At 47.1% G+C, this 27,067-nt stretch overlaps 1 protein-coding gene across 8 annotated transcripts in view; it reads right to left on the bottom strand.

Annotated features, from left to right (window-relative positions):
• The window catches only part of BRPF3 (bromodomain and PHD finger containing 3), a 33,339-nt gene extending 16,621 nt beyond the window's left edge, over positions 1-16,718 (bottom strand). For 2 of the 8 annotated variants that reach the window (XR_002802226.2, XM_023624829.2), the window contains exons 1-8: positions 16,579-16,718; positions 12,113-13,592; positions 9,058-9,214; positions 6,634-6,765; positions 4,462-4,590; positions 3,876-4,188; positions 2,870-3,172; positions 715-1,221 (exon numbers count right to left, since the gene is read on the bottom strand). Coding sequence is in view for 6 of the 8 variants with exons in the window: in XM_023624829.2 (XP_023480597.1) it covers positions 715-1,221; positions 2,870-3,172; positions 3,876-4,188; positions 4,462-4,590; positions 6,634-6,765; positions 9,058-9,214; positions 12,113-13,566 (2,995 nt within the window). In the remaining 2 variants the exon portion in view is untranslated. Of the gene's footprint in view, positions 1-714; positions 1,222-2,869; positions 3,173-3,875; positions 4,189-4,461; positions 4,591-6,633; positions 6,766-9,057; positions 9,215-12,112; positions 13,593-13,653; positions 16,207-16,226; positions 16,249-16,578 lie in introns of those variants that run through there. The other 6 variants (XR_011429686.1, XM_023624831.2, XM_023624830.2 and 3 more) reach the window with 6 other exon arrangements.
• Positions 16,719-27,067: the final 10,349 nt, after the last annotated feature.

The following is a 27,067-nucleotide window of genomic DNA, read 5'->3' as shown; positions in this document are numbered from 1 at the left end:
TGTGCTCGACATGTGGTAGGAACTCTAGTGATCAAGCCCCTCTTCCCTACCTCTAGGACCCCACCTCCTACAATCCCCTGGCTCACTCTGCTACAGCCACAGTGGTTCCCTCGCTGTTCCTCAAACATGCAGTTTCCACCTCCAGGGCCCGTCTACTTGCTGATCTATCCTTTTGGAACCTTCTTCCCCTGTATATCCCAATAGCTCACGCCTTCAACTCCTTCAGGTCTTTACTCAAATGTCATCTCCTCAGAAGGCCTTCCCTGGCCACTCTCTCTAAACAGCACCCCAACATCTGCTATCCCCCTTTCCTGCTTAATTTTTCTCCATAGCTTCTAAGATATAGTTTACTCACTTACTTTTAGTCTATCTCCCCTTCAAAGGAGATTTGTCAGTTTTCTTCATTGATTTTTTTGCCCAGTACCTATAATAACACCTGACATAAATATCTGATGAATGAATGAACTACAGTGAAGGCAGGAATCATTTTATCATACATAGCTTTGTACCCCTCCCAGGGCCAGAGACAGTCCCTCTCAAAATACTTGCTCAAAGCCTATTTCTCCAGACCACTGTGAGCTCTGGAGGCCTCAATGCTACTACTAGCATCCACAGGTACCATTAGGGAGGTAGCTGACTAGGGGAAGTGCTGGTTGGCAAGGCAAAGCAGGAAAGCAGATGACAAGTAGCGAGAGAAGTCACAGGCAGGGTCACCTGTCTCCTCCTCCTGCTGGGGGGACTTTTCCCCTTCGCTCTCACTACCGCTCCTGCTCCTTGGCCGCTTCCGGGAGTGCCGCTCATCCTCGATGCTGGCGGGAGAGGCGGGAGAGCCCACTGCTCCATGGTCCTCACCATTCTCCAGGGCCCCATCTGGGCTCCTCTGTAGTTTAACCCCATTCTTGGCCTTCTTGAAGAGGACTGAGGTGCGGCGGCCCACACCACTGAGTGGGGCACTGGTGGGGGTGTCAGGGGCCATGAGGGACACCCTGTTGATACCATTGTCACTGAGTAGGCGTTGCAAGGGCTCGCTCCCTAGCTGCAGAGGTGATTTTTCCAAGAGCTCATCTTCCTCCACCTTTCTGGGCTTTAAGTACCGGCTCAGAGGTTTGCTCTCATTGATGGGTTTCAGAGTGGGGGGATCCGGGGGGAATTCTTGCTCAGACAAGGAAGGTGCAGGCCCAGTGGGCTCCAGGGTTGGTGGGGGAGGCAGTTTGGAGTCATCTGTTAGATAAAAAAAGAACCTGCTTGAACATTTTAGAAAAAGTCTGCCCCTACAAGCCAGATAATGACACTGATAACCAAGACCCCAAAGCATGGCTATTATAAGACTTGAGACACATCCCAGGTCTCACGTTTGAGGTGAAGAGAACGTAGGATTAAGTTTTATCTATACTAGTAGTTCTAAACCCTGGCTATATGCTAGAATCACCTAAGATGTTTCTTAAAAATTCCAATGCCAAGGTCCAATCCCAGATCAATTAAAACCAAATCTCTAAAGATGGGGTATTTCTTTTTAAAGCTTACCAGGTGAGTCTGATGAAGTAAGGGTGACAAACCATTGCTCTACAGCCGAGAAAGCCGAAAGCCTCCTGCTTCATCAATAATTAGGTAAGTCTCAGCTTCACAGGTTAGGGGTCTACAACTCTCATTAGACTCAATTGTTTTCCCTCTGTCAACGTATTTTGTTTCATATCACCCAAGTGAAGCAAGTAGGACAAGCAGAAAAAACAGGTTTAAAGATGTGGAAAAATGAGAGCAAGTAAGTAAAACCAGTGGTTCCCAAACATGTCTGTTCACTACCGCCTTGAAACTTTTAAAAATTGAGACTTTCAAGCCACAGCCGTCTTTCCTAGTCAGGGAATCTCTGTGAGGTGAGGCCTGGGAATTTTGCTTTGAAACCCTCCAGGAGAAGTGTTACAGCGGGTCCGCTGGGCATGACTCTGCACAGCCACAGCCCAGGAGTGGGGATACAGTGGCATGCTGACTGCTGCATGGGGATTAGGGAAGAGTCACCATGAACACGAGGCCCTCTAACGCCAAATGTGACCTCTCAGCTATGTCCCCATTCTCTGTCAATCTAAAATAAAATGGGCCATTCCCTGCAATTTGGCCCCTTACGCTCTGGAGATAACTTTCAATCTCCTGGACTGTGTGGATGAGAGGTCCGCCCAAGCTGTAGGCTCAGATGCAAGGGCTGGTATGAGGAAGACAATTCTGTCCCCAGTGAAGGGGAAGGATGGAAAGCAGCTCAGCTTTAAGGCCCCTGTGTCTCTGAGAATCAATTCCCCAGCTGTCTTTTGCAGTCTGGCCTTTCTGCTTAGGATGGGCCCGTAGACTTGGCAAGCTGGGGTCAAAGCCATGAGGTAGTTCAAGAGCCGACTATCTTTAGGGTCCTTCTTTCTTTTCTATCCCCCCATACCACAACCTAGCCTGCTCTAAGAGCCTCTCTACATGATGGTATAAAATAGGCTAACATTTAACTGGTATGTGCAATATGGCCATATTATGCGCAAAATATTGAAATACTTTACTGGTTAGTAAATAGCCGCTGGGCCCCAGCATCTGAAACTCCCTGAACCTCCCCACAATCCAGCAGCTAAATATCCACATCAGTGGCCCCCAGGAGCCCACTCCAAAACAACAGCCAACATGTACTCTGACTGATGAATTCTGGTCTCTACTGACTATTAAATATTTTTAGTATCATCCTTGGGTACACATGGAAGCGTGACCCCCCTCTAGGGCTTTTGTTTGCCTACAATGCTCAGGCCTAAACTTGAGGAAGGATGCTTCCACTACAGGCTTTCAGCTTAACCCTTACTCTCTCACCCTGGCCCCCAGCCCCTGCCTGCCCTTAACTGCCTCTCACCTCTGTCCCCATCGTCTTCTGGCTCCTCCTGGGGGGCTGGCTCCGGCACAGCCGAGTCCCCCCGGGGCCCTGCTGGCAGCTCCCCATTGGACACAGTCTTGTTCAGTGATGGTGGCTGTGATGGCGGCGGCTGCGCCAGCTTCTGCCGAAGGGCATTGATCTCCCTGCGCAGCAGGCGGACGCGGCGGGTCCGGGCCCCGCTGGACCGCATGGCACTCACCAGGTCCAGTTTTTCCAGCAGCTCCTTCAGCTGCACCTCCGGGGACAAATGGGCCCGGTTCTCTGGGATGAGGATGTTGTCCACTGCCAGGGAGAAGGGAGGACAGAAGGCGCTGAAGGACCTACCCAGCCCAGGGCAAGGGGAAGGAGCCAAATCCTTTGGATGCAAAATATTCTGGAATGCCTGGGCCAGTGGCGTCCAGCAGCGTCACTATGGGACCTTGGCCCTGGCAACACCGCTGCCCAGATGGCAGCCACAGGGACAAGGTCAGAATCGGGAAACATCTGCAGGAAGCAGTTCACAGCCACGATTACAGGCTCTGTGGAGCAGGCACAAGGCAGCTGGCAATCCCCGGCCTGAGTGACTGTTTGGTTGCTGCCATCAAGAAGCAGAGAGCAGGGGCAGGCAGAGTGCGGGGCTCAGAGGCAATTCCGATTTTCTGGTCCTCTACCTGCACTCTTCTGAATGAGCCAGAATACATCAGCATTGCACTCGCCCTGCCCCATGCTCCGATGCCACACAGAGGAGGTCCAGGAGAGGAAGACCTCTGGTGAAGCTCTGGCTTTTCTAACAGACAGCTAGTACATGATTCCCCTTTCCTATCATTCAAGAAGTGCTCAGTTAACCCTTGGAATTATTCCAGCCACAAGCAGGTACATCCCAGCCTGCGCCTGCCCCTAGCTTTGCTTCTGGAGTCTACCCTGTAGCCCCAAGGCCCACCCTGATCCCTGGCTCTCTGGGCTCTGTCCCTGTGCCTTCTCCTCCACACCCACTCAGGCTTCTCACCGTCTTCCCAGGAAAAGCGGTAAAAGTCCTCCAATTTGGGTGACTCGGGCAGGTGGGTGCCCCTCTCGGGGTCATAGCCGATGTTCTCTGCCTGCCGCCGGGCATGCCGCAGGACGGCCCCTCCTAGGTCCCGGAGGCGGACAGCTGCTCGGTGGAAAATTGTGTCTTTAGCATTATACTTCATGCAGTTGGTAACTATAAGGTTAAAGTCCTCCTCAAACTCCTCCAAGGTGCGGTACAGGTGGGACTCCAGCTTCCGCCTCATAGTAGAAAAATCCATTGGCTTGGATATGAATTCCAGGTAATCTGGAACCTAAACATATAAAACCTGTACAATTACAACAACCATTTACTAGCCAAACAAGCGCACCCTTCACCAGCACTCTTGCCTCCCCATTTTCTGGTTTGGCCATCCTGGTCTGCTGACCCCTCACCACGGGCAAGTCAACTGGCCTTGCCAGACACCTGCAAGTTTTGTACACTCTGGGCCCCAACCCCCCTCCTGGCTTACTCAGACCCTGTTTCAGTTCATGAGGGGCTCGCTGCTCCCGAAGTGGGGGTGGGGTGGGGGGGGGATGGAACTTGCCTCACTCAGGTTGACAGGTTCGGCGAAGATGTGTGCAGGATCCTTCTCCTGCAGCAAGTCCAGTGTTGTCCTCAGTAGAACATTGAACGGCATCAGCTCCAGCTCCATGGCAGCCTGCTGGACCTTGACCTGTGGGGGAGGTGGGGAGAGACCAGGACACTCCCTGTGAAGAGGCACTGAACTTTTTCTTGATAACTTGACTTTCACTAATCATGTGCAACAAATTTTCACAGGGTATTAAGCTGACCAGTATATGAGGAGCTATCACCCAACCCTCAACCTAGAATAATACCAATAGCTACCACTTTGTGAAGGTTTCCTATGCATCAGGCACCATACCAAAACTTACAGTAATAATAATTACAATAGTTAACACTTTTATAGTCCTTAGTAAGTGCCAATTAACATTCTAAGCATTTTACATAAAACAAATGAATACATGAGGTAGGTACAGATGAGGTATTTTACAGAGAGGAAACTGAGGCACAGAGAGACTAAATACCTGACTGGCTCAAGATCATGCAGCCAGTAAGAGGCAAAGTTGGGACTCAGTCCCAGATACTCGGGTTCCATAGTGTATGCTCTTGACTACTATGCCACATTGCCTCTCTACTTATAGTACCTCAGTTAATCACAATAACCCTGAAGGAGAAACTATTATCATTCCCATTTTACAAATACAGAATCTGAGGTCTGGAAAGAGTATGAGGAGAAGTCACTAACCCAATGTCACTTAGCTAGAAAACAACAGAGACAGGATTTGAACCCAGGTCTGACTTAGTCCAAGGAGCACACCGATGATCTAAAATGTGTCTTGGTTCAGAATTCCCACCTAGTGTGCTAAGAAATTGATCCTATTGCCCCTTGGGGTGTGTGGGTCAGCCGGGGTGACCGGGGCCCCAGGCTCACCACCTCAGGCAGCAAGCAGCCTCACATATTTACAGTGTTATGCATTTTCTATGTCTGCCCTAATGTGAAAAGGTTAGGAAGCCATGGATTAGAATATGAAAAGTTCCTGCCTCTTGGCTACATTAAAACAGGCCTGTCTGCTCCTTTTCCCTTTCGTTTCTCTGAATCAGAGGCAAGAGAAAGGCTCAGCTGTGGGACCAGGCCTGGGATAGCACAGACAGTCTGAATCCATGGAGTAGGTCCTGAGATGCCCCCCATGTTCACCCATGCAAAGGATGGCAAGAGCTGCCTCGTTTCAGAGATGGAAACTCAGGCTACTGGCCTGTGAGAGAAGGGCTCGTGCTGGGGCTAAACAGTCAAGTGGAGTCTGGAGAAAAAGAGAAAGAAACATCTTTAACCCAGGCCTCTGAAGCATGCGAGTTAACAGCTGCTATTCCTGGACCAGAGAGAACAGTTTTGGCTCATCATCCATTCAATTAATAGTATTCACTCCCTGCCATGTGCAGAGCACTGCAGTAGTCACTTCAGAGAGACAAGAGTATCAATGATGATGACAGCAGCTGACACTTCTACAGCCCCTACTATATGCCAGGCACTGTTCTAAGGCCGTTATATATACTAAGTCATCTAATCCACACAACAACCATATGAGGTAGGTTCTATCATTACCCCCACTTTACAATCGAGGAATCTGAGGTATAAGGAGATTAAGCAACTTACTCAATGTCACATGAGTGGCAGAGCCAGGATTTAAGCCCAGGCAGTCTGGTGCCATAGCTCCTAATTCTAACGCCTAGCCTATACTACCTATCTCAACATTTCCCATGCTCAGAGGCTTAGAATCTCCTTGAACAGAGGTTAGAAAATTTAAATGACTTAAGACCATAAGTGTTTAAAGGCCAAGTGGGAAGCCTCAGAAGCTGCCAGGCCAGAGGTGATGTCCATCAGAAAGGCCTGAGAAGCTTTTCAAAATACTCGAGGCTAGGCTCCCCCTGAGATTTCCTAAGTCAGAAACTCCAGGGATGGGCCCAGGCATCTGAAATTAGGCTTATGCTTGAGGCCACCAGAAGCTGAACCCCCAAAGTTAGAAGCTATGAGCAGTACCACACCCAATGCAGAGCAGGCGGGCCTCGGAACCCATAGTACTGAACAGGAAGGGCAGAAAGCTGACACCAGGCAGGGGCTCCCGGGTCTCCTGATGCCACACTGACAGTGGGAGAAAAAGACCCTGAACAAGAGCCTTGGGGCTGGGGTCCTCCTCACCTGCTCCCGTTTGAGCTTCTCTCTTTTCCGAATCAGCTCAATCAGCAGCCGTGCCCGCTCCAAGTCGTGTCGGAGCTTCTGCCAGTATTTCAGCTCTTCTTTCACTGCACTCGTCTTCTCATCCTGCTCTCGCTGCAAGAGGGAAGGGAAAGGAAGGAGGAGCTGGGGGCCTCCTTCCTGCCCAAAGTCCTCTCCCTGTTCAGGCCTCACAGGGCTTTGGTAGGTAACAGCCTCGTCCCTTTCCTTGACTCACGGTCCCTGAGAGTCCTCCCACTCCCTCGCCACCTCACACCTTCCTCCTGTGATTCCCCAGCCTTTTGACAATGTTTCTGCACTACAGCACAATAACCATTGCTGAGATCTGAGACTGCTTCTCCCTACCCTTGGGGATACCAGAGAGCAGCTGTGCCCCTAGGGCTGGAAAGAATTTCAGAAGGAAACTAATAGACACCTCAGGGTGGAAAGAATGTCACCCTAGAGCTTTGACTTGGCTAGAAAACAAAGTGAAGTTCTTACTACCAGCTTGTAATAACTGAGTTGAACATACTTTAAAACACCACCACCAAAAACAAGATTCCTGCCCTAGAAGGGGAAGAAAGAGGCCCAAGGTTTGACACAGAAGGGCATAGGAGCACAAAGACAAAAACTAATCAGGAAAACTGAATATAAAATACTGAAAGGATATAAAATAGAGGATCTGAGTGGGCTGGGCTTAGGTCAGGGCAGGCTTCCTGGGGAAAGCAATCTTACTAGGGCTTCACATGTAGTGATGCACATGGATGAACAAAGCAGTGAAGAAGGCCTCTTTTGGAACTGAAGGGACCACAAGGCAGAAGTGTGAAAGGAGAATTACTGATTCTTTGCTTGGTGAAAAATATAGGCAGGCCAGAGCAAGGAAGCTAGAGAACCACAAAAGCTGAGGAAGACCCAGGATCCAGCTGGCAAGAAGTCTCAAACGCCAGGCAAAAGAGCCTGGATGTGGCCTGCCTGGAGATGTGGAATAAATTCTGGAAAAGGAAGTGACAGGATGGGAAGTGGTGTATAAGACATTACCACTTGTAGAGCAAAGAAAGAATTACAGGCTGGTGACCACCTAGAAAGCTATTGCTGAAATTAAGGGGGCATGGGTGAGCAGGATAGCTGTAGAATGGAGACAAAGGGCCATATACTGGTAGATCCTTCAAAACAGTTTAGGAGATGATCAAGCTCGTTATGGAAGAAAGGGTCAATAATAATTCCAAGGTGGGGAACATCTGAGGTCAGGAGGGAGAAGGTTCCATGACAATAATGGGGAAATATGTTTCCAGAGAGAAAGAAAAATAATGAATTCAGTTTCCAACATCTATAGTTCCTCTGCTCTAGATGGACTGAGGGCAGGAAAAAAGGGATGAGGACAAGATGAGAAAACTGCAGCAACTGCCACACAGTTATTTACAAGTAGGAGAGTGAACAAGCTCTCCAAGTGAATGAGCAGACCACAGAGCCCCTGGAAATGTTACCATTAATGAGTAGTAAGTGGGACCAGCACAGGGTGCAATCAGTGAGGTGGAAGAGGTGGGAAATGGTGTCAGAGGGAAGCTCTAAGACAAGGTGATCCGTGGTATCAAATGCAGCCCAAAGGTCCATAAGGTGAGAATCTGAGGAAAGACTTACTGGGCTGGGAGGAGGTCGCTGATGCTCTAGGGAAGACTTCAGAGGAGTGGGGGTGGACCGTTTCAAGAAGGGACCAGAAATAGACTTGCTCTTCAGGACTTTAGTTACAAAAGGCACAAGTGAAATCAGACAGAACACAGCAGGCACCAGTCACATAAACGTTTGCTTCCTCTCTAGAGTAGTGGTGTAGGAATGTTTAAAGGTGGAAGTAATGGAGCAAGGGATGAGGGAGAGAGAACTAAAGACTTTTTTTTTAAAGTGTCTCAGGAGGCCTCCACCATCTCAGAAAACACTAACCATGCTGCAACTCAAGTTGCCAATGGCTAAAAGGCCACCACGATTGGGCAGGCTGTGCGCTATAACTTAGATGGCAAATTTGTGAATTTCCTATGAAACCTTTTTGGCATACAGTATCTGGAGGAAAGTGGGCCTTTTCTTAACTCATGCTCCATGGCCACCTGGCTCTCAGTCAGCCCACTCTTCCTTTCTGCCATATCTAAAGGGTATTCCCCACATATATGGAAAGTTGGCCTTGCTCTCCGCTCTCTCCTAGAATTTTCTCCGAAGTCAGGCTTCTCCCATCCAGAAGGAGCTGCTGTCTGGTCTGAAGAGCTCTACAGTGCTGCAGCTTGTTCTTGGGACAGACCACCTAAAGGGGCGATCGCCTATAGGCAAAGGCTCCGCAGAGGGCTGAGGGAGGGCTGCTCCAACCACCACTCCTTCTCCTTCACTCACCTCCCTCCAGTACCCTCACATCACCACTTCACCTACCTGCTCGGCATTTCTTTGAGACTGCAGGTGGGAGTGCAGGCGTCGGATGAGGGGGACACCATTCCGTGCCTGCCGCTTCAACAGCCAGTAGTTGTGAAGCCGCTGCATGAACTGGTTTTTCCTCTGAAAGGAGAGACCACTACAGATCTTGTTCAACCTTGAGTAGAGGCACAGGGAAGTGAAAGACAGGGTCAGTGTGCAGCCCAGATTATAGCCTCCTATCCAGACCCTGGTTCATTTCTGAACCTTACAGAGCGAGACAGAATAAAGTGGCCAAAGGCCTCACCTCAGAGAAAGACTTGAAAAGGACAGCGAAGTTAAGCAGCTCAGATTCAGCATAAGATATTTCGCTTGATTTTCCATCTCCTGCCTGCAGTCCTGATCCTCCAAAATACCCTCTCCCAGAAACCCTGTTTCCTGCGGTCCTGGACTCCTGAGAAACAGGCCTGTACCCCCAACACCCCCTACCCTTCTCTTGATAAAGGCAGCAAAAGAGAACAGGAACCTGAGTAAGCAATGGGCAATGTGATCACTATTTCCTGCCCCCTGTGGCTGAGGGTCCCACTAGACCAGGGAGTAGTCCACAGCCAAGCTGGAAGGAAAACTAGTAGCAGTGCAGCAGGCTATCGCTTTCCGAGCCCAAACGCAACCACTTGGAGTTGTCTGACCTCTGACTTTTCATTAAAAACCTCAGTAGCCCAAAAATCTCTAATTTTGAACCAAATGAAAAAAAATTGGATCTAAAGGTATAAGGGGATGAAGAATCTGAAAACTTAGCTGGCTAACCTACCCCAAAAGAGAAGTCTTAAGGTCAGAGTTTAAGCCAATAACAAGTGAGGGGAAGGGAATGGGGTAAAAAGGAATTAATGAGAACCGACAATCTGAATCCTAATGCCCATACGCAAGGTGGGTAACATTATTCCCATGCTACAAAAGATGGAAAGGCAGCTTAGGAACAGAGGCTGAATAAATTGTCAAAGTCACTAATGTAGCTAATAAGATGGTGGAGCTGAATGGGATTTGAATCCATAATCTCTTTGTCACACCATGCTGTGTCCCAAAGTTGGCTATCCACAGGGTAAGCAAGGCCTCAGTGTTCCTGTGGTGTTTCCTCCACTTTTCCTCTTCATCTCACTCCACTGAAAGGAAGATAAGCGTGGCTAAACTAGAAGGTGAAACCTAAGAAGGATGGGCATGTTGGGCTGAACATTGCTCACCAAGGCCTTGTGCCTTCCCACGGTCAGACATTCCTGCCCCAAAGCCAAGCTTACAAAATCAAGGCCGAGGCCTTTCCCCCAAAGAACAGATCCCCAACCAATGCCCATGCCAAGCACACCTGCCCAGATGCAGGCAGCCCCCTCCCTCTACAACCTCTTGGCCGTGGAGGGTCCCAACAGCATTTGTGCAGGTAAAGAATAATAATAATAAAATAGCAGCAGCAGCAGCCACCGTTTATTGAGCGCTTACTATTTGCCAGGCACTGTGCTAAGTGCTCTACTTATATCATCTCATTTATTTCTCACAGCAACCTTATGAGGTCAGTTCATTTACAAGTAAATAAACTAAGGCTTAAAGAAGTTAAGTAACTTGCCAAAGGTCACACAGGTAGTTAGTAATAGAAGCAGGTCTGTCTGGTTCTTAGCCAGCTTGCTATGCTGGGCCCGGCAAAAGACATCTACAAGAACAGATATGACAACCAAAAGATCTAGCCCCAGGACAGGATGAGGACTAAGCATGGACCCTCACTCACTAAGCATGGACTAAGCACTCACCTCAGGGAAGAGGGTAGCTTAGATTGCTCTATGACTAGAAGACACCTTACCAGTCACCTGAATTCTAACTCCAGCCATGGCTCGCAACAAGGCCTCTTCCTCCTGATCTTCTCTGCTCTCGTGTCTTCTCAGACTGACAAGTCTGGTTGCCTGTTCCCCTCACACAACTCATTCCCCACTACCCTCCAGTACTCCTTTCTCACTATCCTTTCCATCTAGAGAGACAGACAGCAGGAACAGAACCTAAAGGCGTCATGAGCCCCAGCTTGTGGTCCAGAGTCTGTCGCTTTCCACCTGGTTGTAGCCCTCAGAACAGGACTTGGCATATAGTAAGTGCTCAATAAACATCTCGTTGAATGAATAAAGGAGTGAACAACTTTACCTCCCGTGGCCGCAGTTTCTTCATCTGGGGGTGGGAGAAGGTGCAAGGACTACATTAGATGAATAATCTCCAAGATTCCTTCCTGCTCTAACACTGCATACTTTTTAAGGAAAATCACCCTTGAGATGAGTCTGCTGGAACATCTTCCCTGTCTCTTGCTTCTCTACCAAGCTCCCATCCCTCGAACAGCTCCTTACCTCGCTGATGGTTTAAAACAGGTGCTGGTCTCTCTACAGACTCAGTGGGGCCAAAGTGGCTGAGTTACACAGCTGAACTGAGTGATGCTCTTTCTCCTAAATCTAAAAGCTTCTCAAGAGGAGGAATAGCATGTCCTCCCCACACCACCACCCTCTCACACAAAGTCTCCATCATTCTCAGGACAGAGCTTTCTGGACAGCATGTTCCCATACCGACCCCTTGAAACAGTGGTTCTCCACTGGAAGTAGTTCTATCCCCACAGCAGTTTTTGGAAATGTGCGGAGGCATTTGAGGTTGTCACAAAGACCAGGCAATAAGGGAGGGGATGGAAATGGCGTTTACAAAGACTAGGGATGCTAAACATTGAGAGGGACAGTCCTAATAATGAAGAATCATCCTGTCCAAAATGCCACTTGTGCCCCTGTTGAAAAATAGTCCCTTAGACATCCCGTCACCTGGGTTTCTAAGTAAATTAAGTGTTTGTCTCACCTTGAACCAAAGGAAATACATTGCTCTGAGGACACAATCAAAACCACAAACCAGACCAGGCCAGCCCAGGGTCCAAAGGAGAAGTCTAAATTTGAGGGCACAGAAGAGAACAGATATTCACCAACCATGCTTGGGGAAGGAGGCCTGGCTCAGGGCCAACACCAGCCCAGGAAGAAACCGTGAGTCCCTGGGGAGCCCTCCTTGGCAGGCTCACCTGTAAGAGGGTATCTGTGGGACAGTGACCATGGGGAGAGTGGAGGGCGTGTCTCGGCCCACTTCCTCTGGCTCCTTCTTGATCTTTTGCTTCAAAGTCATCTTGTTCTTCTTGGGCACTCCTTTGAGCTGGCCACCTACCCCGCCTTGGCCTTCATCTTCCTCCTCCTCTTTCACCTCTTCCTTCTCTTCCTCCTCCCCACAGCCCTCCTTCAGCCCTTCCTCGTCCCCAGCCTCACCAAGGCTTCCAGGGGAGTCGCCCTTCCTCCTAGCAGCGGCAGCACTTGGTGGTGAGTGGGCCTCACAGTAAGCAGTCTTGCGCACTGTGAAGATGGTGCCATTGAGGCTGGTTTCACGCATGGGCTCGATCTTCATGAAGAGCCCAGCCCGCTGTGCACACGTCACATGGAAAGCCGTGTAGCAGTTCACTTTGTGGCACTGGATGGCAGCACCCAGCCCCTTCTGCTTGCAGATATAGCAGGTTAGTTTCCAGCGGGCAGGTGGGATATTATCAATGCCCTCGATGGGCTCCAGGAACACGGTGTTAGCAAAGCAGACTTCAGGGATCCATATGGCACATACCACATGGGCCCAGTGCCCATCGCTGGTCTGTTTGAAGGCGCCACCCTTATTGGGGCAGAGGACACAATCCACAGGCCGGGAGGGAGACTGCAGGCAACAGCGGCATAACCACTGACCCTCGGGGATGTAGGGAACGCCATAGCACTCCTGGTGTACAGCCAGGTTGCAGATGTCACAGAAGAGAATGACGTTGCTGTTGTGGCATTCGTCATCCAGGCACACACAGCAAAAGGCGTCTTCATCAATGAGTGACTGTTGGGCCCCGCTGCTGCGACTCTCCAAGTATGACTCCTTCTCAAGCCGGTCCACCAGCAGCTCAAAGGTGTCTGCTGACACCGAACTGTGCCCATCTACTCGCCGCCTCTCATTCACCATGTCCAGCCAGGCAAGGTCCTCCTCGTCCATGTCATACTCTACCTCTGCATCCAGGTCTTCAGGTGGCTTCTCAATGTAGCGGTAGTAGGCAGCAGGCAGCGGCGGAGCTTCTGGCTGGCTGCCTGAGTCCACCATGCGGAAGCTGGGCTGTGGGAGGTGGAAGGAAGCGCCGGACGCATGCTTGGAACAGGACTCCTTCTTCTTGCCCTTGGATGAGGGTTTCTTAGACTTGCCAGGAAACTGAGGCTGCTCACTGTTTTCCTTGTTACTATTGCATTCAGTGATATCCTGGGCAGTCAGCTCATCTTCTGTGATGATCTTGAGTGGATCATAGATGCTGATACGATGCAGGCGTCCATCAATGTCCACCTCAACGATCCGCTGGGCCTGGGCGTATGTTAGGGTCTCCCGGGTGGGTGAGCACTTCAGACTGTAAGGGGATGGGGAGCGCCGGCCCTCGGCATTCTGCCGTGACGACTTCCGGCGAGGCTTCCTCATGGCACCTGGGAACCAAGGGGACAGGCCTAAGGAAAGAAGGCCAGGAGACTGTGAGCTGGATGATCAGGCATGCATGCATTCACTCACCCTTCCAGCTGAGCAAGTGGCCACCGGGAGGACTGGCTATTCCCTCTTTCTAAACATCCTGCGCCTCAGACAGCCACAGGGCTTGCTTCTTCACCTCCTTCAAGTTCTTCCCACAAACACTGCTTCTCAGTGAGACCTTCTCCAACAATTCTATCTAAAACTGCGAATCCCTTTCCCCCACCAGCAATCTTTCATCCTGCTTTATTTTTCACTATAACACTCACCATTTTTTACTGTGCTATGTAATTTACTATTTATCATGTATGTTCGCTTCCTTCCACTAGAATGGAAGCTCCATGAGGGGAGGAATTTTGCCTGTCTTGTTCATTGCTGTATCCCCAGCACCTGGAATGGTGCCTAGCTCCTAAAGCTGAATGAAAGAAATCAAACACGCATGATCCCTGCCCTCTAGGAGCTCTATCTGACCAAAGGGACAGAAAAATAAACAGATCATTACAATGCAACACAGGGAGAGATCTAACGTTCTAATGATGTGCATAAGGCTGTGGGACAGCTAACGATGAAAAAGGGGGTGGAAATGAAGAAAACAAGAACAGCATCCACTTTCAAGCTCTGTACGTGAACAGTGGCCCGATCAGAGGATCAAAAATTCACAGGTCTAGAGCCCTCTCGCAACCCATCTCACCATGATTAGAAATCCTATCCCCTGACCTTGCCCAGGGGTGAAAGGGTGAAGGCGCCTGAAATGTCTATCACCTTCAGTCTAAGGACTTCAAACTACAGCATGCAGGGTTTTCTCTGCAAAGGGCAGCATTCAGGATGCACTGGCTAATACACCACTAAACAGAAACCCTGGAAGCTCTGGGAGTGACCCCAAGTGGCAGTGAAGTTGTAAGTTGCCTATCTGGGATCCTCATTGGACCTAAGGCCAAGGCGACTGGGGCAATATCTCAGGTAAAATCTCAAAGCATCCTTACCTCAAAAGTCCCCCTCTCCCAAAATACTTATACCTAGTCTACCTTTGTGCAGCAGAGAAAGCCCTCAAGTTTCCCACATCATTCTCTGGATGGAAGGAACCCTGACAAGCTCATAAGGAGCTATGGTAGGCAGTTACTGAGGCCATCACTACCAGGAAAGACCTTTAGTGATCTGGTGCCCCACGGTGTGGGCAGGAACTTGGAAGGGCATGAACAGAGACAGGATTTCAAGGAGAAAAAGAGTTTGTCACCTTGGTTGTGGGATCTACCATCTTTACAAAGCAGAGATGATGATGGTAACTTGGCACACTTTTACAAACTACAAAGCCCTTTTACTTTTAATATTTCGCATAACTAGCTTGAGAGGTAGAATAGATATCATTCCCATTTTACAGATGAAGAAACAGAAGCTCAGAAAGGTGTCACTCAAACCAAAGCTAGTCAGTGCCAAAGCTACAGTTCAACCCGGATCTTCTGATCTGCTCAACTCATCTCACTAGGAGGTAAGAACACCACAGAGATGCCAGGGTCCAGTATAAAAAGAGGCTCTGGGGCAATCCAGGTTCTAATCTCGGCCCCAGGTGATCCGGAGAAAGTCACAATCTCTCTGTGTCTCCATCCTCCCTCAGTAAAATGAAATTAATAAAAGCCACCTCTTAAGGGTTGCTATTTGTTAATAAGATATTATTAACATCCTTAGTTAAAAGGCCTTCCAATGCCAAAGTGTGACTGAAACAAACAAACAAACAACTTGGCTGAGGAACAGTGCCAGGCGGGCACACACCCCATTTGGAACCGAAGGAAACAGAATCATCACAGCAATCCTGTCCAGGTTCCAGAGCCTCTTGGCCACTACATGCCTGACAAAAGCCAACTCCCTGGGGGCAGCCCAGGCCAAGAGACCTGCTTTGTCGCCCCCACCCCTCCAGGGCAGGGAGACCCTCGCAGAGCTGTGACAATCCACCTCAGTACCTACTAACTTCAAATAGTTGAGAGAGAGGGTGTGGCCCCTCCTTTGTTAAAGCCACTGTGTGTCCTTCCTCCCTACCTGCTACCTCCTCACAGCCCGGGTGACTCTCCACCAAACAGCACGTTATCTGTGGAGACCTCCTGAAGCCTCCAGACGCTGGGTGCAAACTCTAGAGGGGAAAGGGCTGCTGCGGCGGAAAAGGAAATGAGTTTCGCCCACAAGGAGCTTACAGTCTAGTTTTTTGGCGGGAGTTTCTCATCCCACACAGCCCTTCCCACACACACGCCTCCAAATAACTCCAACACCCCCCAGAGGTCTCCTCGGCACGTCCTGAGCACCCACTCACCCACCCCACCCAGGTCCCCGAAGAAGGAGTTTCTGAAATTAGACTGTATCCCCCCTCCTCAAGATACTCCCCCCGACGAGATACTCAGGAGACAAGGGAGGACCCCAGCCCTGGTTCCTGCCCCTTTAAAGGGGCACCTCTTCCAGAAGAATCTTGACCCTTCGGAGAAGGAGAAAGGAGGGAAATAACATCACCTCCCCACAAGGGAGGCGGCGAGCGCGCCAGAGACAGCCTGACGCGGAGTCCGACCCTCAGACAGAGAAAGCTAGCGCCAGAGAACGAGCGGGGCAGAGAGGCGAGCGCCCATTGGCTGCCTCACCTGCCCGTCAGGAGGAACCGGGGTACCAAGGGACCTCCAGGGGGTGGAACTCTCCTCGGGCCTGACCAATTGGAACGCGTGGCGGGGGCGGGGCTCGGCGGCTCCGCTTCCAGGGCCGGGGGGAGGAAAACAAGATGGCGGCTGCGGGAGGGGGTCCTCGCTTTTCAGCTCCCCCCCCTCACCCGCCTTCTCCTTCTCTGCCGCCGCCCTCGCTCCAGGAGAGAGCTTTCGCGCCGCCCCCACCCCGCTCGGGGAGCCCCCGCTTCCCTTCCCCCCGCACGCAGTCCCTGGTCCCCGTAGGCCCCGCTGCCCCCGCCCCCGCCCTGTCCGGCCCCGCTGCCGCCCCCATTACCTCAGCCGCCGGCCCGGCCCCACCGATCGGGGCCCCTGGGCGCGGGCGGGCCGGCCGTCGAGCAGGTCCGCGCGGCCCGGGGAGCGGAGCGCGGCCTCCTCCCGCGCTGGCCTCTGCGGCCACCGCCGTGCCCCCTCCCGGCCCGCGCTGGGGCCCCGGCCCGGCCGCCGCCGCCGCTCCCGGGGGAGGAGGGGGAATGGAGCCGCCGCCGCCGCCGCTGCCGCCACGGAGCCCGGCCGAGGGGAGGGAGGGATCAGCCCCCAGGCAGGATCCGCCCCTCCGGCCTCCCCCCGCCACCTCCACCCCTTCCCTCGCTCCCTCCCTGGCTCCGCGGGCTCTCCCGCCGAACAGAAGCAAGAGCGCGAAAGAGGGGGAAACGGGAAAAAAATCCCCCCGCCTGTGCCCGGCGCGCCGGCGGCCGGGGCGGCGCGGAGAGGAGCGCGGAGCCGCCGCCGCCACGGGGCACCGTCCCCTGCTCGGCCTCACGGTGGCGGTGCGGACGCGGCTGGGGCGCGGAGCCGAGACGGGGTCTGCGCCCGCCGCGGCCCCTGCTCATCCCGGGCGAGCCCCGCAGGAGAGCTGGGGACGTTCGGGTCTAGTTGGGGGAGACGGGGGCCCCAACTCTTCAGGGTGGTCGGTCGTCCCCTCCCCCTGTCGCTGCGGGGGAGGTGGCTACGGTTTGGGGCAACAAACCCCCTCCCCGAGCTAGAGGACCCCTCCAAAGGTTAAGCCAAGGCAGTCATTGAAGTCAAAACCAGTCTGTAGTTTCTTGGGGTGCAGGTGCCTGCCCTACCCCCAGAAAGCTGCCCCCTCTCCGCCCCCGGTGCTCAGGTCCGGAGGACAAAGGTCTAGCGATGCCCGTCCCCTCCCCCAGTGAGGACAGCCGGGAAAGACCTGCCTCTGTTGTGTACAGGTGAGCGTCTTGTTCCCCACAAGACATCCTTCTTAAGACACAGACGTGACTTTTCGTTGTGTGCCATCCTCTCCCTTCTGTTTAAAAAGAGTAAACATAAAAGTTTGACAGTCTGTGTAAGGACGTTTTGTAACTCGTTTGTCACTGCAGACATGGGAAACACTCCTTAAACGTGATTTGGCTAGGAGTCGGTTAATTTAATGCAATAAGCAGCTTTCTAAAAGATGCTTGACACATGGCAACTTCAGACTTTCAGATGTAATCAGACGGCTTTGGTTTTGATAGATTTAAGAAGAGAACAGGTCGCCTTTGCCACCCCCTCTTTTGCCTATAAATCGCAAAACTTACCTCCTATCACTGAAGTCTTAAGCACCAATATTGAATGATGTTTATAAAGGATGTATGGATAGACTGCCTTTAAATGTGAAGATGAATGACATATTTTGAAAGCGTTTCCTCTGCCGGCGCTAGTGGTGTAGCTTGGTGAGACTTTCACGATTTCTTGCTTGGTTCTGATGATTAAGGACACAGATTGTAGTGTCAGAGGATGAAGGATAAAGTCTTAGGGTCCAAGTCTTCCAAATATTTAAACTGAACGTACTACTAGTTTTGAAATATAGATGTTCATTATCCTAAGGAATTTAAATATATTGTGTTTTGAATTTGAAAGTTTGATAAAAGTCAGGAAGCTAATTTGTATTATAAAGATTCTTTTTTCCAATTACATGGTAGCACCTTCTGCCAGAGTGATAGCAGAAATACTTCTGTTAACCGATTTTTAAAAGAAAAGGGAGTGGCTTGTGGAACTAAGCAAGGGCAGGCAATGTTTTGAAAGCTGTGAAGATGAAATAGCATGAATTGATGTCAAGTGTTCCAAGGCTAGGGGGAATAATCATTTGGAGGGAAGGTGTGGAAGAAAAGATGATTAATTGTGGAAGAGAAAGCCCCAGAGGCAAGAGAATATTACAATTACTTTAGTTAAAAAAAAAAACCACTGAAGACTAATAGAAAGAAGAATGCTGAATTTCATTTCTTGTTCTTTTAAAACGTGAAATATAACGATTTATACATATGACAAGGAACTTTTATTTCTTGATGGGTGTTCTCAAAATTTATTAAGCACAGTTCCCATTTGTGTGATTGGGAGCTATCTTTTTCCACTAAAATTAATTAATAAATACCTTGAGAAAATGCATTGGTTTCCACTTGTAATAGTAAGTAAAATAATGATTTAAATGCTGTTGAAATACATTAAGTTAACCTAATACATATGATTTCCACGTTTTTCTGTTCAAAGCTTTCACAGTAAGACCTTATTCAACTTAAGTGTTTCTCTTCTGTTTTCAACTTCCACTTTCTTAACGGTAGCATTACAGTTGTCTTTACTTTTATTTTTGACATTTGGAATTGGTTTCTGTTGGTGTAAGTGCACACATAACCAGTTCACTATGATGTAATCTTAAATGTAACATGGAACAATTATGTCATTAAAAACAAATTTGGAACATGTATCAAAAATCCCAGAGGCACTAAATTTAATTCACTTTAATTTTTAGCTCTTTTAAAGAGTTTAAATTCACCAGCCCTTGGCCTTTCCATTAAACCATACAGCACATAAGTTTCAACAAACAGAGGCACAGACCTTGATTCCAAATAGTAGTTTTTTTGAATCCTGCATTTCTAAGTAAAACTAGCTTATTTGAAGTAGGAGAATGTTTTACCATTTAGAACTAAACAGGAAACATGAATACAAAAAGTTTCCCCCAAATTTTGTTTTCTTCAGCATCTCAGGATATCTTTGTTAACACTTTACTATTATCATTAGTTTAGCAAGGCAAGAAACCTCTGAAGGATCAGATGCAATACCCACTGAATTAATAAAATATGTATGATGAGAAGAAAATAGGCTTTGATTGATTGTTAAATTATTTTTAATAGAATATTCCTTCCTTAGACCGTGGCTAAAAGAATTCTGAAACCATAAATGGGAAGAATGTTGGAGGTTGGAATCACTGTGATATTTTTATGCTGTAATGAAAATGGTTTAAGAATATAAAGTTTGCTTAGAAAAAGGAAAAAGTTTAGCTGGGCTAACAACAGGCTTTAAATTGAATACCACACCCTCTAAATTTAATTCCATTCCTTTGCTCCTATAACAGACACTTATTGAACACCTATGGTGTGTCCAAAACTGTACAAGTTGCTTTGAAAAATAATGACCAAATCTCAACCTAGAAAGGATGCAGTGATCAGATGTAAAGAAAAAATATATTTTTCCTTGCCTTGAGTCAAGAAGCAAGCTAGAAATAACTAGAAAACACATGCAGGAGAAATTAGATAAAGCAGTGAACAGTGTGAAGCCACCGTTATTCAAATGGAGGATGGGGAGCTCCTTTCAGCCAAGTTCTCAATAGTGGTAGATGTGGATTGTGAAAAGAGCATAGAATGACATCATTAGGTTGGTGACAGGGCAGCCCAGCCAGGAAATAATAAGGAAATTATCCTAGCTGGTCTGTATGGGCAGATAGATGTTAAGATAGAAAAGGTTGAATTGAATATGAGGTATGGGAAGGGCATGAGGACAATAAAATAGCATGCTGTATGCAAGAGACTGTGCTTAGTGCTTGACATACTGTATTTATCAAAAATCTTCATTGCACTTAGAAAACGAACTCAAGCTAGTTTACTTAATAAAGGAAATCTATTGACTCTCATAACCAGAAAGTCCAGGGGTACATCCAGCTTTAGGCAGGGTAAAGTCAACCAGAGACTCAAATTGTGTCATCAGGGTGCTGTCTCCTGCAATCTCTCAGCCAACTTGAGCTGAGAATTGTGGCTGGAAAGATGTGATAGTCTGATGAAGTCTGGTACCAGAGGACACGGCCAAGAGGTGATTCTCCAAAGATATAGTGGGCATATGTACAAAATAGGTCCAATATGCATGCCGTGTCTCATTTATCCATTTATCAACTCTGTGAAATTATTTTATTATGGTCCCCATTATGTATAGGATAAACTAGAGCAGGAACAGTATTAGGTAAACTAGGAAGAATTTGCTATAGGTAATTAGGCATTATGAAAATAAAAGGGCATTAACCAGCATGGTGGAAGAGAGGGTAGAGAAAGAGGAGGGAGAGGAGGTGTCAAATCAGAAGACAGATCAACAGTTTGGTGACTGATTGGACATAGGAACAAAGAAGATGATCAAAGATGAACCTACGTTCACATTTATGAAGTTTTTACAATGCTGGTAAAATCGTTACAAATTAACAAGTGGCAAAGGCTTACTCAGGAGCTCCCGTGGGTCTGAATGCCCAAGGATTGAGGAAGTGATAAGTCAGATCAAGTTCTCTGGAGCCTCTTTTGGTCACACTAAAATAGATATTCATTCAGTAATTATTTCTGAGCTGCAAGTAAGGTTCTAGTTTACACCTGTGAAGACCACAAAGGTGAAAAGGCTATGCTCTCAGACTTGAAGGCACTTAAAATCTCATCACAGGAATAAAGCAAGTATATTAATAACTGAAACAGACACCAGCATATAAGCACCTCAGCAGAGATACAGGCAAAGTGGCATGAGGGTTTTGAGAAGGAGGAAGGCTCCGTGAAGAAGGTGCCATTTGAGCTCCACCTTAAAGCCTGAGTTAAGTGTCAAATAGGAGGATGGTAGAGGGAGTGTGGCACAGGCTGAGCACCAGCATGAGCAAAGGTGGAACACCATGAGATTGATTTGGAGAACAGTGGGTTACCTTGTTTGACCCAAAAATGGGAGATGTGAGAGAAAAGGCTGGAAAGGTGAAAGTCAGAGACTGGAGGCTGTTAGGTAGGGGACTGCATGTGAAAGGGCGGTAGTCCCCGATGACTTTTGGAAGAGGGAAATGAACAGTTCCATACGTTAAGATCTAGTCAGGCAAGAAAGTATGGTACAATGTGGTTTAAATTATCCATCTAGTATGGCTTGCATTATCCCTTTTGGACTTGAATTCTAGCTAGAACATTTTACCATATACTCAGTGGAATGCTAAACCACAAGCCTGAAAGTAAATAGTTTGTGGCAAGTGTAAATTGTTCAACCTGATTTAACATCTTTTCATTTCAACCTTTAATTAGCATTTCTGTTAAATCTTAAACTCAATCATGAGGGAAGTCAGGACACCATAAAATATGTTATTTCCATATTTTAGCAAAAGAACCCACCATGCAAGTAGCCATCCACTTGGTATAATTTTACTAAAGAGAGAGAAAATACACAAAAGTAATAACACCCACTAAACCAGAAACTGCATTTTAACAAGATCCCCCAAAGTGATTCATATGTGTGATGGTTAATTTTATGTGTCAACTTGGCTGGGCTAAGAGATGCCCAGATAGCTAGTACAACATTACTTCTGGGTGTGTCTGTGAGGGTGTTTCTGGAAGAGATTAGCATTTGAATCAGTAGGCTGAGTAAAGATCACCCTCACCAAGGTGGTTGGGCCTCATCCAAAATGGTACAGAAAGGTCAAATTTCCTTTTTGCTTGAGTTGGGACATCATCTTCTCCTGCCCTTGGACATTGGTGCTCTTCGTTCCTGGGTCTTTGGACTTGGACTGAATTATACCAGTGGCTTTCCTGGCTCTCCTGCTCGTGGATGACAGATTGTGGGACTTCTTGGCCTCCAGAATTGCTTGAATCAATTCCTATAATATCTTCATTATATGTATCTATCTCCTGTTGGTTCTGTTTCTCTGGAGAATCCTGAGTAGTACAATGTGCATATTAAAGTTAAGAAGCAGTGGGTTAGAGGATATTAGAGAATTCCAGGATTAAAGTGTTTTAAGTTCCTTGCATTGTCTGGGAAAAGGGTAAAGTTCAAGGATTATTATAGCCTTTGACTAGTCAAAAATACCTGTTGCAACATAGTGTGATTCCATTTATATGAAATTCTTGAAAATGCAAACTAATCTGCAGTGACAGAAAGCAGATTGGTGGCTGCCTGGGGTGGAGGAGAAGACTGACTAGAAAGGCATGAGGGAACTTTTGGGAGTGATGAAAACATTCTATAAGCTGATGGTGGTGGTGGAGAAACATTTGTCAAAAGTCAATGAACTATTGAATAGCTATATTTTATTTTGCATAAATTGTACCACAATTAAATTGATAGAAAGTAATACCTGTTGTAATTTTTAGACTAATCATTAAAAGAATGAAAAAAACAGGATATAACTCACAAACTAGTAAAAAGGAATAATAAGCAAATGTTCAACCAATCAAAAAGAAGAAAAAGAAGGAAAAGGGAACATAGTAAAGATGGAACAAATAAGCAATGAAGTGATGGCAGATTTAAATTCAGTCTACATTCTACACTAGTAGTCTACAATGAGAGGGACCTTTCTGGGAAAGTATGATGATAGATGGTTAAAACATGCGGTTTGAGTACATGCATTTATTCCCAAAACTTCACTATATATTAGTGACGGATTGAAAAAAAAAAAAAACCCCCACAAGATAGTAAAATCCACAAGAACAAAGAGAATGGGAGACAAACAACAGCAGATGAGAACTGTCAGTAGAAGTTTGGAGAATGGAAGTAGATGGATGAACAAATCAGAGAAAGCTAAAACTCGTCTGCAGAAAGAGCTGGTAAAAACCAGCTGATTCACATTAGACGGCTAGAAAGGCTCAGAAGTTGGAGACGACGGTAGGTACTTCTGAGGGGGCGAGGGGCTGTGGCTGGGAGAGTGAGCCTGAAAGTAGGACTGGCTGAAAAATCTACAAAAAGAGCAGCGAGACACCACCAGGTCTCCCCATGACTCCTTGGAGATTTACCATCTCAACAAATTCAACTAAAGAGATCTGGACTTGGGGACCCCAGGCACCAATGAGAGCAAGGACAAAGTGCCATTCTGAAAATGTAAGTTAAAATGAAACTGTACATACCGAATGGTGAGACACCCCCCTCCTGACCCCATTTCCCTTCTCAGGGCTGATAAAGAGGAAGGGAGAAGCTGGGACAAATTGCTGGGATCCGGTGGTCCAGAAGGGGGCTAAGAAAAAAATCCCATGAAAATATTTTTAGCCAGTTCATCCTTTCAGTGGGGAGTTGAAAAAAATGTTTTCATGAGATCAAAATCTTCAGTGGCCCTCTCCCCCTTCCCCTCCCCCCGCCACTTTAGAACACTGGGAGCCAAGTTTATGTTAGAACCTTACTACAGATTGTTGTCCCTGAACCAGTAGTGATCGTTAGAAATACAGAGTGTCAGGCCCCACTTCAGACCTACCTAACCAAAACTTACGTTTTAGCAAGATCCCCTTAGGTGATTCCTATGCATTTTAAAGTTTGAGAAGCCATGGATTCGAGGATATTAGAGAATTCTAGGATTCCTCTCTGAAAGTAGAGAAAAGACCTATTTGTGAATATTGATGGAGGAACATCCTCCCCAAAAACTCCAGCTTGCCATTTTGCCTTATACTGAAGCCCACCAGATACCCAGTACTCCCTCCCCCTCCCCCAACACACAATTTTAAACAGCTTTTTTTATTACCTCAATCTCAAAATTGAATAGACAGTCAAGAATCAACAGACATTTCAGGAAAATCTCATGAAAGTCAGAGCCCAAAACGAAGGGACAGAGGGAAAACATTGCAGAGAACCAAAAAAGTCTTAACAAATAAACATAAATGTCAGCCTCAAAGAGTAGCGTCCATGAAATGAGAACATGATAATATTAGAAAGAGAAGAGGAAAAAGAAGCAGTCAGAAAATAAGAGCAAAGTCTTGCAAATTAAAAATATGAAAATAAGAAAGATTTTTAAAGGTATAACGGAAGATTTGGAAGATGAAGTCGTCTCCCAGAGAGTAGAGAGAAAGAGGAAAGTAGAGAAAAGAGAATTTGAGGATGAGTTCAGGAAGCCCAATGTCACTTTTGTAGTAATTCTAGAAAGAGAAGTGAGAAATTTTCCCAGAAATGAAGGGAGTGAGTTCCCAGTGCCCTGGTACAGTGAATGCAAAAAGACCTAAAGCAAGAACACTAGTAACAGAAGAAGGGAGGACCCTAAGAGCTTCTGGAGAGAAAAAGCAGGTCACAAAGAAAGGACTAGGAATCCAAACGATAGCAATGGAGAAGACAACAGAATAACCCCTTCAAATGCTGAGAGAACATTGTTTCCATGTAGCAGTCTATGCCTAGCCAAAATGTCAATCAAGCGTGGGAATAGTTAGTATAAAGACATTTTCAGACATGCAAGGTCTCATTTATCTACTCTGTCTCAGGAAGCAGCTGGATGACATTTTCCACAAAAATGGAGAAAAAAATCAAGAAAAATAAAAGTTATGGCATCCATGAAAGAGGATCCAATACAAGAAAGAAGCAAAAAGGCATCCCCAAGATTATGGTAAAGGGCAATCCCAGAAAGAGAGGTGTATGGAGGCCTGGAGGGCAGCCATTGGAGTTGGAGGACAGAGGGAAGACTCCAGGAACAACTGGAATGGATAGATCACTAGATATATTTGACCATATGAGAGGAGGCTTTTCAGTACTGATGGAGAGTTTGGAGATGAATTTAATAATATGTACATAGAAAATGAAATTTTAAAGCAAGCAATTATTAATTCCAGGAAAGACAACTCACATGAGAAAGAAATATAATTTCTGTTGAGCCTATGTAGCTCATTTACAAACATTTATATGATCATAATAATGAAAAACAGAATAGAGATATAACTAAAATTATGATAAAACAATTTTGGGAATATGAGGTGAGAGGTAGGAGATATGAAAGTTAAATCATCATTGTCTATAGTTGAAAGATAATAGATAATGTATAAAGTTGAAAAATCAAGAACAAACAGTAAATGCATGTTATTTGGAAACGAAAGATAGGGCCAACCCAGTGGCGCTGTGGTTAAGTTCACACATTCTGCTTCAGCGGCCTGAGTTCCCCAGCTTGGATCCCAGGTGCAGACATGGCACCACTTGGCAAGCCATGCTGTGGTAGGCGTCCCACATATAAAGTAGAGGAAGATGGGCACTGATGTGAGCTCACGGCCAGTCTTCCTCAGCAAAAAGAGGGGGATTGGCAGCAGATGTTAGCTCAGGGCTAATCTTCCTCAAAAAAAAAAGCAGAAAGAAAGAAATGAAAGATAAATACTGGAAGAAATTACTAAAGAGTCTGAAATAGTTGCTTTTGGATGGGGTGAACAGGAATTGGGGTGAAGCAGGGGATCTCTGGTTTTATTTTTGAGCCTCATAATATTATTTGACTTTTTAAAACTATGTAATTTCATAAAAGTTAATATGAAATATATTTAAAGTTAAATGATATTATACCAGAACTAAGTGAATGGACTGAAAAGTGCTGTAATAAGTTAGATTTCCAATTCACTATGACAGGAGGAATGCACATAATGCAGAAGAGAGTTGCCGTAACAGGCCTGACTGCTGTCCTTTGAAATGCCTGCTTAATGAGGTTGGCCCACGACTGGCATCTGGGAACTTGGATTTCAGGAAGGTTCTCACCACCCTAGCTGATAGGAGTGGTTCCCTGTGCCTAAACTATTTGTGCAAACAATATGGTCTGTATAAAACACCTGCTCTCCTCTGGAAGTCTGGAATTTGAGTACATGCTAGACGAAGGGTGCCTGTGTGACCAGCCCCCGGTAAACACCCTGGATAGTTTTTAATGAGCTTCCCTGGCAAACAACACTTGACGTGTGTTGTTACCACTCGTTGTTGAGGGAATTGAGTGCATCCTGCGTGACTCCACCCGGAGAGGGGACTCATGGAAGCTTGGGCCTGGTTTCCTTCAGGCTTCACCCCATGTGCCTTTCCTCTTTGCTAATTTTGCCCTGTAGCCTTTCCCTGTAATAAATAGTAGGCACAAGTACGACTGCACGCCAAGTCCTGTGATGCCTCCTGGTGGAATCATTGAATTTGGGGGTGGTCTTGAGGACCCCTGACACACACATTTTACTCCAAATACCCATTCAAATAATAGTGTCGTTACAGGATGTGTGCTTGCAAAGCAACAAAACTCAGTTCTGGCTGTCTCAGGCAAAAAGAGACTTTACTGGAAGGATTTAAGGAGGGCTCAAGGAACTGACAGGAGACTGGAGGAGCAAGCCAGAAATCAAATGTAACCCAACTGGGTCATGGCCGCCGGTGCCTATATTGTAAATAGTGTCTTGAATTTTTTTCTATTAGTTGCTAGTGTTGGAAATATAATTGATTGTTTCCTATTCATCTTATATTTAGCCATCTTGCTAAACTTTCTTAGTATTTCTAATAGTTTGATAGTTTTTTAGGGGTTTTCTCTGTAGGTAATCTGTTATCTGTGAATAATAGTTTTGATCTTCCCTTTTCAAACATTAGGCCCTGTCTTTCCTTTCCTCCCGTCCCCTCCCCTCCTTTGATTTCGTCTTGCTGACCTTGATCACAACGTTGGATAGAAGCAGTGAGGGTGGACATCCTTGTCTTGTCACTCAGTTTAAAGGGAATACTTCTGACATTTCCCTGTTAAGAATGATGTTTGTTTTAGCTGTATGCTAGATCCCCTTTAACAGATTAAGAAAGATCCTTTCTATTCTTACTTTGCTAAA

This window comes from Equus caballus, chromosome 20 (genome assembly GCF_041296265.1).
Source record: "Equus caballus isolate H_3958 breed thoroughbred chromosome 20, TB-T2T, whole genome shotgun sequence".
Taxonomy (NCBI): domain Eukaryota; kingdom Metazoa; phylum Chordata; class Mammalia; order Perissodactyla; family Equidae; genus Equus; species Equus caballus.
The sequence above is the reverse complement of the archived record's forward strand: the minus strand, read 5'-3'. Positions and strand labels throughout refer to the sequence as shown.